Source organism: Centrocercus urophasianus, unplaced genomic scaffold (genome assembly GCF_019232065.1).
Source record: "Centrocercus urophasianus isolate 14NV4802_14NV808 unplaced genomic scaffold, USGS_Curo_1.0 seq_2, whole genome shotgun sequence".
Classification (NCBI taxonomy): domain Eukaryota; kingdom Metazoa; phylum Chordata; class Aves; order Galliformes; family Phasianidae; genus Centrocercus; species Centrocercus urophasianus.
In genome coordinates, this window is record NW_024884755.1 from 128,333 (window position 1) to 144,659 (window position 16,327).

Below are 16,327 nucleotides of genomic sequence, written 5' to 3' on the forward strand. Positions count from 1 at the left end.
CCCATCCATGGAGGTGTCCCAGAGCCGTGGGGATGCGGCACTGAAGGACGTGGGCACGGCGGGGGTGGAGATCTGAGAGGTGTTTTCCAGCCTTAATGAAGCCCTCGGAAATGTTGGTCGGATGGCTCAGCGAGGTCTGCAGGTAAAGGAGCTGTGATTCTGCTCACGTGTGCCGTCTCGGATGCTGGAAGGATCAATTTATTCAATTCCTCCAGGAGGGAAATGCCGCCATCTCCAGGGGGACAGAGACACGACAGCCAACCACGCTGTAATACTATCAGCCAGCTCTGGTTGTGTATGGAACGTTAGAACTGAAACGCAGCGCATCCAGCCAGGTCTTCAGAACCGGGTACAAACTGAAGGGCACTAGGGGGTGGACCTGAGTCACAGAATGGCCAGGGCTGGAAGGGACCTCAAGGATCACGAAGCTCCAACCCCCTGCCACACGCAGGGCCACCAACCTCCCCATTTCATACCAGGCCAGGCTGCCCAGGGCCCCATCCAACCTGGCCTTGAACACCTCCAGGGATGGACGGGGCATCACAGCCTCTCTGGGCAGCTGTTCCAGCACCTCACCACTCTCATAGTACACAACTTCCCCCTGACATCCAACCTCAATCTTCCCTCCTTCAACTTAAAACCCTTTCCCCTTGTCCTTCTGTTATCTACCCTTCCAAAGAGTTGATTCCCCTCCTGTTCATAGGCTCCCTTTAGATACTGAAAGGCTGCAATTAGATCACCCCCTAATTTTCCCACCACCCGTCTCTTCTCCAGGCTGAACAAGCCCAGCTCCCTCAGCCTGTCTTTGTACAGGAGGTGCTCCAGCCCTCTGATCATCTTTTTGCCCTCCTCTGGATTCTCTCCAACAGCTCTCTGTCTTTCTTGCACTGGGGGCTCCAGACCTGCACACAGTGCTGCAGATGGGGCCTCACAAGGGCAGAGTAGAGAGGGACAATCACCTCCCTGTCCCTGCTGGCCACCCCTCTGCTGATGGAGCCCAGGATTCCATTTGCTTTCTGCTGGCTCATGTTAAGCTTTTCATTCATCAGGATCCCCAGGTCCTTCTCCGCAGGGCTGCTCTCAAGGAGCTCCTTCCAGTCTGCATGGATGCCTGGGATTCCTCCAGCCCAAGTGCAAAACCTTGCACTTTGCTGTGTTGAACCTCATTAGGCTCACCCAGGCCCACTTTTCAAGGCTGCTGAGATCCCTCTGAATGGCATCCCTTCTTTCCAGGAACCTCGGAGCTGGAGGTGGGTATCATCCCATGTGAAGAAAACACAGCCAGCTTCTTTAGCTTTGAGAGTTAACACAAGAGGCAGCACAAAGATTAACTTCATGCTACACAGCTGTCAGCCTTGCAAATTATTTCAAGGTTTTGCAGTGGAAAATAAACTGGCTGAGATCTAACAAGCAGTGTTAAAAGTTGAGCTGGAAGCTTCTAAGAGCTGCCGAGAAGGAAGATGCTGTTTTACTAGGCTTTGCTGGGAAAACCATCAAGCACTCTTTCAGTTCAAGTTCCAGGTTCACAAACATTTCCCCACCAGGCAGACAAGCACCCAAACCAAACTCATATCCAACTCATTAAAGCTATTTAAACTGTTAAGAAAAAATCTTATGTTTTTATTGTGTAATGTAGCATTGAAACGTCTGAACAAATCGGTATCTGGGCTGTACAGGCTGCTGTTCTTTCAATTCTTTGGGTTATAGAGCATCTTGTCAGTACATAAACAACAACCTTTTGCATTTTAAATTCTTTCCGAGGCATGCTGGTACAACACAAATTTCTCTTGTCAAATGCAGCTAACTAACTTCCAAACATCATGCACAAGGAACTCATCTAGTGACAATGTAAACTCAGCAGAAGGGCAGGTCACAGCTCTTGCTTGCTCACGCTCTGCAGTGCTGCAGGTTTGTGTATGATATTTGGAATGTTCTGTGAGTGTGAATAGTATCAGTAAGAGGAGAGGAGAAAAAAAAAAAAGAACAGGTGCCTCGGGGTCGCCAGCTCAGCCAAAGTTGTGCAATGCTAGCCTGAACATGTCATTGGTGCAAACCCAGGCATCGTTGATGTTCTTTAATAGAAATATCTGGTGGAATCCCATGATAGGATCTTCATCAGCCTGCGGAAAGAAAGGGAAAGTGTTCAAAAAGCTCTGTCTTGAGAAATGCATTCCAACACACAGTAAGAAAACATAAAAAGCTAATGCTAACAGTGACACTGCATGCTGTAAGGTAACTAATACCTCGAGACACTCACACAACCAGGGGTCCCTTTCCAAGTTGCTTGCAAATACAAACCTAGGGCCCAACGACAGGAATCCTGTGATGCTTTAGAGTTTTCTGGAATAATTACAGACATCTCATTCCAGAAACTTCACAACACCAGTGGAAGCATGCCTGCCTCACCATGTGGAACCACAGACTTTCTTTGGGCCTTGCCCAAGGAATCAAGTGTAAGAAGACACATTTTCAAATTAGGTTGTAACTGCCGTAGTTTGGACCTCAGAAGAGATTTTCTCTAGAAGCCAACAGCAACAGTGCTGCCTGAATTCTCTGTGTAACAATCTCAGCTTTTGAAACGTTTCCCAGAGCAGGTACAGCTGCCCAGCAATACAATGCTTCCTGCTGCCATTTCCAGGACCAACTCTGAAATGGTAGCTGTAGCTGCAAGGAGGTGTTGAAAAGCACACAGAATCTTTCCAGTGGTGCCTTGCCTTCTGCCTTTGCCAATTCAGCTCTGTGTTTACAGGAATAAGGGACTACAGAAGTAGGAGTATCAACAGTACTGAATTGAATAGGACTATAGGGAGGCTAGTTCTCCAATCGAATGCTTACCAGTCTCAGAGACACTATACAGCCTCAGTATGAAGTGGAAATCACTACAGGATTTAGTCTGAACAATCCATAGGATCTAGTAACAAAACAATTCCCTTACACTGACCATGCTGTATTCAAGTCAACCTTTTTGGAGGATTTTAAGCTTTCAGAATGAGAAGGGGGAAAAAGCATGAAAAGAAAGTATTGGAAAAGCAGCAGCCAGAGGAGCACATGAAACAAACTGTCAAAATGCTGAATGTTGACTCTCAGTGGTCTAGCTGTCTAGCAAGAAAAGCAAATGAAAAGATTAAAGAAAGAGAACTGGTATCTATAAACATCTTTTTAAAAATGTAAAATGTATGTAGATGAAAAACTGACTGAGGAATAAAGACAACTCTGAGGAGCAGCTTGCTAAGAACAGCAACCACATCACACAGCAGGAAGCCTGCCACAGCACTCATAGCATCAGTGTGGATAGGATAGGAGTGTGGGACTGAAGCACAGTAAGAAAATTCAAATCTAAAACCAACTGCAGGCATTTCATAGCAACAACTAGCAAAAAAATGGTATGTGATATGCAGTGTCAGGAAATATATCCATGTAGGATGTATTCTCAAGTACATCCAGGGAACAAAACCAAAAAGGGTGCTAGATTAGCTGCTATGCCTCGGGAAAGTGACACCAAAATTGGTTTTCAGGTGATCCTGTGTTGAGCCAGGAGTCACATTTAATCCTTCAGTGTCTCTTCCAGCTCAGAATATGCTACAATTCAGTAACTGCTTGGAAACAGCAGCTCAGAGCTCACCAGCTATCACGACAAAAGTGTCAGCAGTTATTAGGAAAGGAATAGAGACCCAAAGCCCATAATTATGCAAACACAAGCACACAGAGCACCCACATACCAAATCCTGCATGCATTTCTTACATTAAAAAAAAGAGAAAAGGTAGAATAAGGGAAGGCCAGAGAAGGGTAAGCTACCAAGCTTGCTACTGAAGAAAGTAAACTGAGAATGACCCTAGCTTGCAAAAAAAAAAAAAAAAAAAAAAAAAAAAAAAAGTGATCAAGTGGGAGATGGGGAAGATAAACTACTACCAAAAAAATCACAAAGTGAGTGAGGAATCTGGTGCCCTGCAGGCAGCAGAAGTATCAGTGAGTCCAAGCTGAAATAATGAAAGAAAAATCATCAAGACAAGTGCTAATAAAGCCACAGTTCAACAGCAGGATGAACTGAGCAGCTTTCTGTCGTGCTGATATAAGCCTTCTTTCACACTGGGCAGAGGCTCCACAGTAATTAACACAAAGCAAACACAGCAATTGTGCTGAATTAGACTGGCTGTCCACCTTGTTCATTAGCACGTATGACAGCAGTCACAGCAATTATTTCAGGGGAATTACCATCATTATGTCTACCTAGAAAGATGCTTGCATGTCCATCCAGAGGAGGCACCCCGTGTGCTGAAGTCTGGGAGTGTAATTGTCATCTCTGCCTTTTCCCAGGTACCAGACATGATGCTTAAATCCCAGTAAGGTCTTGCTACTCCTTGCTACTCATTTTACACTGCACACGCTGGAATCTTTAAGAACGTGGAGCACTTCAAAGTTTGAAATGCAACCTTGTATTTGTTAACTCCTTATTAATGTAGCCTTTTTTGACCAAGCCAGAATCGAGTTCAGGTTCATTTCAGCTCCCCTCTAATGGCTTCATTTAAACCACCAGGCAGAACCTTACCAGCTTGACCAAGTATTAATTACAGCTATTAGTAAGCATTTTGCATACTCGCAGTTGCCCTCTGGTCTCCTCTGAAGTCACCAAGGCTCCTACCAGAAGATGCTGACATAGTGCTCACCAAATTTGAGCTTACTCATTACTGACATGAGTGTACCTCTACAAAAACAGATCACTAACAGCCTGGTGTACAGCAGGTTTTCTCCACATGTGGTAAGCACAGCTACACCCCAGCTGGCAGCACTTTGGCTTGAGGGGAAGTTCTTCTTCATATTCTTCTACATATTCTATGTAATTCAGGACTGGGCATGTGAAAAAAGATAAAGAGTTCTTCCTTAAACAGCTGCTCTTCTGCATGTTGCTAATTCCCACAATAAGGTCACATACTGTTGTTTTCTTTATTCATTTAATGTCATGTCTTCATAGACTAGGGGAGCAATATTCTCTAAGAACAAGGAGAACCTTCAACTACATCTAGATTAAATGAAATGATTTATAGTCAGACTGTTCTTAAAATTCTGAATACGTGCTCTTAATAGCCAAGACCCACAGCCAAGATACTTGAGATGCTCCACAAGGCACACACTAATCCAAGCCCAATTTATGTGAGATCTGAATCACAGCTCAAGTAACCTCACTGAAACATTTTATCCTTACTTTCCCCTCCAAACTCAGCTGTGTCCAACTCAAAATTTGCATTTCAGATGTGAGCACACACTTTAAATACGTGGGTTTTGTTTTTCCTATTATTTTATTCCCTATAGCTTCAACACTTTCATGACATCCTTGAGTATGTCAGAGAATCAGACTGGAAGGATCCTCTGATTTCCAGTGCAGCCTCAGACTTGCAGCAGGGCTACCAGCAGCGCTGCACCAGACCCAGCTTCGTCCAGCAGCACCCTCCATGCATGAGCATTTCACAATGTGTCCAGGCAACATTTCTCAGGGTTCTAATCCTTCTGGTATGTTGCCCCTTGTGTCAAGTCTGAACCTCCCAAGCTGTGGTTTGCAATCTCTGTCCTTTGTTACATTGCCTGGCACCACCAAGAGTTTGCTTCAGGTCAGTGGAGATACTGAACTTCCAGTCATTAGCAGAAGTATCACACTGCCTTACATCTACATGGCAGGTACACAGCCCTCAGTCACCTCCTCTCCAGGCTCAAACTCTCTGTTGATCTTGGCAGCTTTTCGACCTCTTCCAGTAGTTCCTACATCCCTGCTGATCTTGAAGCTTGCAAACTGTAGGAAATCCTGAGTCACATCACGGTGTTAGATGCTACACTACCTTGTCATTCAAGTGCAGCTGCCAAAGAATATTTTCACTAGTCCAAAAAAAAAAAAAAAAAAAAAAAAAAAAATTCTCCTCATCTGGAAAGAAAGAATTTTAGTCTTCTTTCATCAGCACCCCACAGAAAGTATTAACTGAAGTGCATACTTGCAGCTACCTTTGTTTCAAAGGAGAGGCTAGGAACTAGAGAACAGAGTTTTTTCCGATGTTAGGCCTCATTTAACAGGCTTTAAGCAATGCTTTGAAGTAGCCAACATGCACTGCAAAACCATCCAGTGATTTGGGTTACTAATTTCCCTTCCCTTTCGAGAAAAAGGGTCACTGCATAATAGTTAGTTGTTCACATTAATTCCATAACACTTCAAAATTCACACTCAGAGCTGCAGATCTTCCACACTGCTCTGAGAATGTGCAAGCCACAGCCATGCTTCTCAGCCACCACGAGCTCAGCTGACAGAGAGCCAGAAGAAGGCACTCCTTACTCAACCAGGACAGTGAGGACTGCAGGGAGCAGAGGTAAGGCAGAGGTTACACGTTGTGGAGGGCTAGCCTGAAGACTTCATTGGTGCACACCCAGGCACCTTGAATATTTTTCAACAAAAACGTTTGTTGGAAGCCTAGAACCTGGTCATCATCTGCCTAAGCACGACAGGAGAAATATATTACTAGGTGAAACACACTGGAAATACTGGGTAACATGCTGGAGGAACACAGAACTAGCATCACAACAAAAGAAACTTACTCCTGAAGGCTTAAACTGATGCTCAATCTTAATAGTTAAAGCAAGCAAGCACGCGTAATGAACAGCAATAAAAAGCTATGAGAGCAGAACTGAAATAGGTGGAGGCACATTTATTACCCATCCACAGGTTTGAAAACATTACTGCCCATCTCAGCATCAACTAGAGAGAATCTTGCATGCTCACTTGATAATATGCTTTCTGATAAAAGCTCTGTGTTTTTTCTGCCAGTCTGACCCTCACTACAGGCATCATTCACCTCACTCAGATGCACTCTGTCACACTCTAATGTCTTCTCCTAGAAGCTGTTGTGTCCAATCCCCTTCAGTTCACACTGCTCCAGAAGATATTCTATGTTTACAGGTCATATTGATATCAGCACAGAGGCAGACTCAAGCCTGACTTTGACACAGTGCAGCTGTGGTTACAACTGACCACAGTTAAACCCCACTCCAAAGTGAAAGGCCAAGAGATTTAAAGCATAATCATGCACGTTTTCTCAAGGCATAATGCTGTGGTAAAGGAAGTAGAGTTTGACAAGCGGACTCTGGCCTGATTAATTCTTCAGAACCATTCTTGCTAGGAGAGCCAAGGCTTTATAACAGTTTGGTAGCAGCTCACTCCACGATGTGTGAAGGAAGAACAAGGTTTTACTTTTCATTCATTTTGAAGTTTTTCCCCCTAAAACCAAACAAGATGGAAATACAATGGCTTAAGCTGACGTGCCCAGCTCCCTTGCAGTGAGTCTTCACTGAACTTCTCAGATTAGCCATTCAATCAGCCGTGGCCTCTGAAAACCCACCGAAGCATCACACCCAGAAGGACCGCTCAGAAAAAGCATGCTGCAGGTCCTTCAGCCCAGTTACTTTCCTGCAAGATCCTTCACTACATAAAACAACACAGGTTTTGCAAATAGAGAATTCAAAAGTATATGCATTGAGCTTTCAAGGATTTGGTTGAGTTGTGTGAACAGGAAAACTGAAGAGATGTTTTTTTTTCCCTTCAAATCCAGGTACTAACCGTCCTTAATGTCTTTTCTCTTGTGCAGAACAGCCACACCATTAAGGTAACTTTTCAGTAAAGGTAAGTGTGCAGCTCTGTGTTTTTGTCTATAGCATTTCCTGTTCAATACAAACTACAGACAGGTTGAGTTACTCACCAGCTCTAAGTTACTTACCGAGCCCTGCTGCCCAGTCACCTTATCTACAACAGCACTAAGGTGTACTAAAGCGATTGCTAGCATGCATGCACAAGAAAAAGCATTTGCTAAGTATGACAAACAGCTTCATGTACTGACAAGAGTGGTTACTATATGCATCACGTTAGAGACTTGCTGAGTATTTGCCCATCTGTAGTTGAGGATCACAGTGGTCTTGCTGAACACTTCCCTCAGTGAGGAACAGCATCTCTGAGCATTAAACCACGCATTTTCATATCAGCTCTGATCCACTTGGTGATTACACAGTAAGCTTGAAAACACGACTGCACAGCCAGAGGCAGCTGTGAGTGGCCCAAGACACCGACCTAAAAGGAGCCTTGGTTACATCACTGAGTTTTGTGCACACCCAGGCATCAGGTGAGCTCAGCATGTCTGACCTCACAGCTGCCCTGCAATGCAGGGCTTCCTGGGAGCACGCACGGTTCTTTCTTCAATCAAGTATGGGCAAGCAGGGGGGAGCAACAAGAAAGCTGGAATCCAACTCGCAGCTAGGAAGCAAGAGCACCTTTAAGAAGAGCCAAAGCCATCTGTGTTAGGCTTAGAAGTGGATGCCCAAAAAAATGTTTGCTAGGCAAACAGATTTAAGCTTTCAGTCCTAGGTTTGTTTAACAGTACACTCTGTTGAAGTCTGAAGGTTAACAGAAGTACCATTTAAAGTTAATAGGACAAGGAAGCCTAAATAGCTATTTTAAGAGAAACAGGGCCCAAAGCAACTCTAAAGGTTGCATGGCTTTGGAGTCCTGATTTGACAGCTTGGCTGGACCAAACTCCAACAAATCTTGTTCTGATAATTGTAACTATGGTGATTTTACGCTTTTAAAACAAAACATTGTCCACTGAGTGCAAGTTCTTAAATACAAGGTATTTTTGCAGATTGTAAGACAACGTCTTTCATTAAGTAGTATCATTAACTTGCATCATAACACACCAGGGCTGCAGACATTTCTTCAAAAGACGATGAGATTGAGCAAGCTCATGCAGCTCAGTACTACAACTCAAACAGCAGGGTAACCAAACTACAGCTGAAAACTATTCTGGCTTTTCTTCACAAGAAATTCTTTCAGCAAGAAGTGTGTGAACTCTGAGGGAACATTCCCACTGCTTCTGCCTACCAAGGTTAACACCAGGATTACAGATTTGTACTTTAAGAGAGCAAAAACGTGTGGTCTTACTGAAGAGTTGTCAAATAATAAAAGATGTATACTACCACAGCTAAAAGTGTTATAGAATATTCTACTAGAGATGCTTTTGTTGTCCAGGAACAGCATAGCGATGCTTCTGAGTGCAACTAAAATCTTACAGCAGAATAAGCAGAATAATTGATGCTTCTTGAGCCCCTGTGATACCTTTGTGCATAATGTAGTAGAACCTCAGCATCTTGCTGGATGTGAGCCAACGACTGCCAAATTACAGGTGATTTTGCCTACTGCAAGCTATCTGAAGTACTTTCTTGATAAACTTGAACAGCAGAATGACATCCCAGTGCAACCTTACCAGAATTCCTTCCCCATTGGAGAGAGTATTTTGTTTTCAGAACTTGGATGATTTAGTATCCCGCAAAAAACACAAGATATAAGCATTTGTTACTGCTAAATGGAAAGAGTTTACCTTAAGCTGTCCCACTACCATACTGAGTATACAGCTGTCAGGTGTAGGTTGGTGGTCTTGTGCTGTGATGCTGTGTTGTATTTTTTGGAAAGGAAGGCTCTGTAATGAAAAGGGAAAAACAAACAGTCATTGCATTACTGAACTCACAAAACACAAATCCAACATTATGAAGTATTAGATTTTAGCAGTACTGTACAGAGAGCTTTTGCAACTCAACACTACTCAGCTGGGTGGATCGTAACAGTTACTTCATGTCACGGTGCTTTAAAAGTAGGTATGCCACTACAGTCATTAATTAGTATCTTTTTCTTGTCTAATTGCACGGCCTCAAGAGCTTTACTTCATCTGAAAGTTCACATGAGGAAAGCAGAAAGCTCTGCTCTGCAGAATAACAAAAGAGCATATGACCTAACACACAGGGCTTACCATATAAATCCAAACATGCTTTTCCTCAAAGTGGTTATTAATAGGAAAAGATTGACCAAGAACTTGCATTCAAGACCTAAATTTCTCATCTCTACCTTTTCTGTTTGATTTTTTTTTTCCCCCTTGATGTTAGCAACTGAAGAGAATCAGAACAGCAAATGGCAACATCTTTGCCATGAGCCAGACAGGACAGCAAAAGCACATACACTGAGAAGAAAAAAAGGTGGAGTTAGAAGTGGCAAGGTACATACACTGAGAAACACCAGCCAGTGAGGAGTGATCCCTTTTTTTCAGTTTGACCACATGCACATGCTAACCACCCATGACTCCAAGTAGCAAACTTGCAAACAGTTTGGGTTTCTAAGAGTTCTGATGGAGCTCTAGGCAAGAACATGGCTGATACCTAAACTCAACACAGGAAAGCAGCATGCAGTCACTCAAACAAGTAGGATGTACCAACTTCACTCAATCCTTCTGATTTTTAAGAGGCTTAAAACAGACCCAAATGTGCCCTTTGATAAGTTCTGCATTACCCTCAAGCACAAAGAGCATGAAAGACTTCCTAGGAGGCAGAAATAAGAAGAGAAGACTGGAGTGCTACTAGCAATAACATGAATTACCAACTTGGCCCTACAAATATAAGGTTTCAGGAAGCATACCAGGAAACTAAATCCTTGGCTAAGAGAGAACACAACTGAGGAAGGACCAGGAGGGAACTTACTTTAAGGGGAACAAAACAAGTGTACAGAGCAGCCCTCCAATTGCAGAGAGACACTATTCAAGAAAAGCCCTGAATAAAGCCTCCAGTATTTCCTCTTGGCTGGGTTAATAATGTCAAACTACCATGAACTGGAAAAATGAGTCTGCTGCTTTGCAGAACGTTTTCCAAGGTCACCATCCTGAACTTGAATGTGTAATGTGCATGCCCAGCCTGCACAAGCATAGGCTGGGACATCACACACCCATCCTTCAACAAATGAGAGTATTACAAAACTCAGTCTGGCCTCAGCACAACAGCTACGTGTTAAGCAGGTGCTGCAACAGTCCTGTTGGGCACAGTGGTGCCTGTTCAAAGACGGCTGACTGACCCTTGTCAGAGAAAAAGGGCGCTAATGGTTGGGCAGCCAAACAAGCTATTCCTCCTTGAATACAGTGACTGGACTGAGTAAGGTCAAAATCACCAATATTTAAGATTAAGGGAAACTACCTCAAGAGATGGTTGCATACAGATACCCACCTGTACCAGAGAGAAGCATTTCTTCACACGCAGAGTGCAGTTAAAGCGGCTGATGAATGAAAAGCCACAAGCAAAGCTTTTAGAGTCCTCTGAGAAAGACTCTGGACCTTTCGTTATTAGAACTGCAGAATTCTCCTTCTAAGTCATGAGAAATTCTGCAAGAGCAAAGGTTTTTTTTGGGTACTTTAAACTCAGCTCTGGTTGCAGACTAAGCAGGAAGTAGGAGAAGCTACCTGCTACACAGCATCCACCCTTGATTTCCTCTGATGGACTTTTATTTCCTACCACAATTGCAAGCACTACTCCTACTTTATGAGATGCCCAGCCTGAGAAGCCTACTACATGCAATAAGCTAAATCCAAGGCCTTACTGGCAGAGATTTTGGATAGGCTTGGTTAATGCAGGAAAACCAAGCTGTAGCAGGATTCATCAAGAGACATGAAGAGATCTCACCAAACACTAAAGCTGGTCTGCAAATGCTCCATCATTAGAGCTACCTGCTCCAGCTTCTTCCCTGCTCCACGAAGCTCCTGGAACTACAGGATTACCCAAATGCTCAAAGCAAACAGGCACTCTGAGATGATTCTTTCACCCAGCACCAGTTAAGACAGAAGGCATGTGTGTCAGCTCCCACTCTTTAACAAGGGTGCAAGTGCTTGCAAAGCAGTGTCTTTGTGACCTTGCCCAATTGTATCAGCATCATCTGACAGAGCAGGCTGAAAGGTGCTGTAGCTTTGCTATAATACAGCAGAGATCTTGCTGTTAAGAGAAAAACCTGCCTCTTTGTGCTTAGGGCCCAAAGAACACAGGATCACAGAATTGCAAAAGAACTCCAGTGCCAAACCTTCAGCAACGTGCCCAACAATGCTCAGACACTCCAAAAGCACAAAGAGAGCAGGTGTACAAATTAGGCTAAAAGAGCAAACAAAATCCACATTGCTCAGTGCTGACAGCTACAGAGCAAGAGTCAGGGTAAGATGCTGCAGTCCCAAAACAAGCCATGGTAGGGGAGGGCATAGAATTATCTTACTGCATTTCTTCCTTCCTTTAAGCAGATGGATGCAATCCAAATACTTCCTTGGGGAAAAGAAATATGCCTCCATTCACCAACCAAGACTGTGCAGCCAGCACATGAATGCACAAAGTCCAACTCCCACCACAAAAAGGTAAGATGAAAAGAAGATACAACACTCAGATGGGAAAGAGGCTGATCTGCACTGGACCAGATCCAATGCAGCAGCCTGAGATGCTAGGGCCAGGCAAATTTTAGCTGGTTGGGTGTCTAATTGGCTGCCTAAGGAACACTGAGTAAACAAGCAACTCTAGAGCATGATTATCTCCTCACTCCTCATCTAGAAGTGAGTTGCAAGCTGTACTATTTCTGAGGTGCATGGCCTTCTCAATAGCAACACAGGCACCTAAAACTCAAAGCTAAGAGTAAATCTCAGCCTTTACATCTCAGTTAAAGACACCTTGGATGAAAGCACTGATCCCAAAATACAGGAGGAAGAGCTGTGTAACAACACACGTGGAGAAAGAACAAAGATTTTCTTCTCAAAGTGCAAGATAGAAAGCCTGAAACTGTCACATTGTTTGGCATACCATGCCCTGAGCAGAACATCAGAGCTATAAAGCACATGTTCCACATATCTTGCAAGAGAAAAAGTTTCTGATCCCACAACAGCTTATAAGCACACTCATTTTTATAGAAAAGGCATATCTCAAAAAGATGAAACTTCTCCAAGTTTAACTAGAAACATGGATGGAGAGTTTCAGTCTGGTAAGTTACAAAATACTTTCCTCTGACTTGATGCAAGAAGAAACACTGACTTCACAGCACTGAAACATAACTGTAACTACCCATACCAGAAAAGCCAAGGTATGCTGCACTGAGGGAAACCCAGGTTCTTCACTCTAGAACCTAAATCACACTTTTAAGAGGCAGCTCATTAGCAGTCTGCAGCATTGTTTCCCCAAAACATTCAGGAAGGATTAAAGACTTACAGAGAGTTTTTCAACGATAGCTGCTTTGCCCTGGAACTGCTGTCCTTCCCACGTAAGGCATGATGCATCAATCTGAGGGAAAAGGAAAAACAAAGATCATCAGCCTGCTTAAGTAATGCTTCACAAATCTCATTAAGAGGTTTTGCTTACTTGGTATGCATTCTTAGAATCCAGCTATTTATAAACTACCTCAAAGGGAGATGGGAAGAAGCCACAAAGAGCAACAGAAATAGTTTAGAACTGTCAGGTGAAAAATCAAGTAGATTAAGTTTCACTACCATGATTCTACCAGCAAAAAAAGTTCCTAGCTCTGGATTTAAGTTAGCTTTCATGAGAAAGTCTAAAAGTATGGACACAAGTCAAGCACACACAGAGAATAAATGAAACCTGACAAAAATGTCTTGTACCGTCACACTTTATTCAACTAAGGTACCAACCTGCATTTCCTATTCACACCCAGCAAAGTGGGATGTGCCTCTAAAGGCTTTCTAACAGATTGCCAGCCCTGTGTGGCACAAAACGATTGAGATGCTTCAGCCTAAAAGCTCTTCCCATGTATGAGAGAGAGAGAGCATGCAGAGCACACTACAGCAGGTGCAACAGCAACAGGCAAAAAGCTTCATATTCATGGAACTCCACCAAACACTACATCAGTGAGCTGCATAACACAGCCTGCTCCTGCATAGGTACCTCCACTGAATGCTGATGAAAGGTAAAAAGGCCCCAAGGGCAGAAAAAAAGCACATGAGTTCATTGTATGGATGGCCATGTTTCCAGAATTAATTACCCTGTACTTATTACCAGTCTTCTGAAGATTTGAAGCATTTTAGCAATGGCATGACAGGAACTGCCAAGTGCCTTCATATTTAGAGCTGTGATTAAACATTGGCTACTTGTTTTTCCCTGCTTTATGGGCTTCTCTGTTCACGGCTCCTTTGTCAAAACAGGGCAACAGCTAGCAAACACAAGAATCCAAAGAGCAAATGCTATCAGTGTTGGTAGAGACTGCTGAGGTGGGGGGGGGGGGAAAATCAGACAGTGCTCCTACAACTTAAATCCTCCAGAACTTGGTGAAACTTGATATGACTCATTCAGCAAGGGTCAGAAAAACAGGACATGCTGCTGGAAGACTCGTCAGACCTGAGTGCCTTGCTGAAACAGCCCAGCCACTCAGCAGCATTCCTCACCACCAGTAATCACACAGAGCACTCTGAATCTTCTGGAGGCAAAAACTGTAAGTGCAGCAAGTGCAGCTGCACTGACTGATATTCCAAGTCAGGTTAAAACCCACTATCCCACATGTGATGTGACAGGGCATCTTTACTACTTACATATATTGCTCCTAACTGAGTCCTGTCTGCATCAAAAAGCTGGTAGTAATGTTGTACGAAGCTGGACCCAATCTGCTCCCAGATAGGCTTGTCTCCCATTCTGAATCCTCACCTACAGCTGGTGACTGTAAAACAAAACAAGGAATTATCAGAAAGAGCAATAGCATAAACAAGAATAACACGTGGCTGAAGCATCAGTGGACACAGAATCCCTCAGCTGGCCAAAATTCTTCTTTAGGAAAAGGACAAACACCACCTCAGCATCCCAGACTTCTGTGAAATAAGTCCTGGGCACCAAATGGTTTTATTCTGTATGACAGCAGTCAGTGATTTCTAGTGCTGTTTCAGTGGAAGGTCAACTTGCAGAAGCAGAAAATAAGAACCAAAGTGAGTAAATGTTACTGCCTCACATTCACAGATTTCAAAAATGTCACCATCTGAAAAAGTTGGCCAGCTGCTGCTATTCTGACTCGATCTCATTCATTGTTAACAACACAAGTGTTACAAATGATTGTCTGCAAGGCTATAGCACTTCTTTACCTATTCAGCTCCTGAACAGGGCATTCTAACCCACACAGGTCCCTCTGTGAAGAGCATCCTATTAGTGGTACACAATCAGAGTTCATTCACTTCCACTAGCTAGCTGCGCAGCACAGCCTAGCTTTAGGACCTGCTTTTCTCTAGTATCCCATCACTAAGGCTGAGGTACACTCAGTGTTTATAATTGAACCTGGAGTCATTTCAGGATGTGGTGGTAAAATTAAGATTTCCCCTTTCAACTAAAACAGTCTGTGTTTCCAGCTCTCCACATCTGACCTACACAGGATGTGCTGCTCCTACAGGTTCCACTAAGAAAAGGCCATCTCTCCATCTTGCGCATGATTTCAGACTGATTCTTTCTTTCAATCATGGCAGTTAGAAAGCTAATTAGAAGTCCAGCCCTGCCAGGGATGGATACCTGGCTCTGAAAGCACTGAATGTTCTTTTTTTTTTTTTTCTTCCTGGAACAGTACATGAAACTCGTCTATCCTATTTCTGAATTATCCTTAATTCATCAGCAACCACGCAGTCAATGAGGTCAGCACTGATCTCAGGATCCCCTCACCGTGATGCAGACAACCTCAGCTTGGACTGAAGGATTGTGTATCGAAAGAAAACCTTCCTAAAGTCACTTCCTTTCTTTCAAACAGCCTCTGTCCCACACTTCAGAACATTTACCAGCAGCTCTCCAGCTATACAACAATTCCAGACTGTGCCCGAGCAGCATAAGCAGGATCTGCCAATGAATCTCCCCACACGTAGCAGAGGTCTCCCACACAACACTGTTGGGGAGCTGCCTCAGTCCTGAATTTGCACAAGCATGCCGAGTTTTAGGAATGCACCAAACAAACCCATGGGAACTAACCTGCACATCTGCATAAGCTCACTGTGCAAGGCCTTCAGTTTTCCCTACAAGCAATAACCAACCAAAAACGCAATATGGGATTCTCCTCTTTCACTATGTTTGTCAGGATAGACCTTGCAGACCCCCATCCACCTTCCAGAAGAAACCTCAGGATCTAGAATGAATAGCAAGACTGCCATGGGCACGAGCATACTGCCTTTGTGTCACTATCCTGTCCTTCCCTGTTGGATTCTTAACGTAGCACAGGCTACAGTTTTTGTCTCTCACAATCAAAACAAGCCTCCTTAACACCCTGTGCCCCCTAACACCATCCCTTCTACACTGGCTCACGCTAAGCAAACTCATGTGATTGGTTTGGACTTGCTGAGCCCTGGCTGTGCAGCTGTGTCATTATTTCGCAGCTGGAAGAAACACATTCATGCCCAAAGGATGAGTAACACAACCCAAACCAGCAGAGACCTCCTTAGCTACCAGCATCAGAGGCAGATGGGCCTTGTGTTGCCCTCCCAGCATTTGAGACGTTGG

General features: G+C 43.8%; 1 protein-coding gene across 4 annotated transcripts in view; it reads right to left on the reverse strand.

Annotated features, from left to right (window-relative positions):
• Positions 1–1,599: 1,599 nt before the first annotated feature.
• NUTF2 (nuclear transport factor 2) overlaps positions 1,600–16,327 on the reverse strand; it is a 21,538-nt gene continuing 6,810 nt past the window's right edge. For all 4 annotated transcript variants that reach the window (XM_042821561.1, XM_042821564.1, XM_042821562.1 and 1 more), the window contains exons 2-5: positions 14,398–14,522; positions 13,067–13,138; positions 9,400–9,498; positions 1,600–2,120 (exon numbers count right to left, since the gene is read on the reverse strand). In XM_042821561.1, the coding sequence (XP_042677495.1) occupies positions 2,007–2,120; positions 9,400–9,498; positions 13,067–13,138; positions 14,398–14,496 (384 nt within the window). In that variant the 5' untranslated portion in view covers positions 14,497–14,522 and the 3' untranslated portion in view covers positions 1,600–2,006. The remainder of the gene's footprint in view (positions 2,121–9,399; positions 9,499–13,066; positions 13,139–14,397; positions 14,523–16,327) is intronic.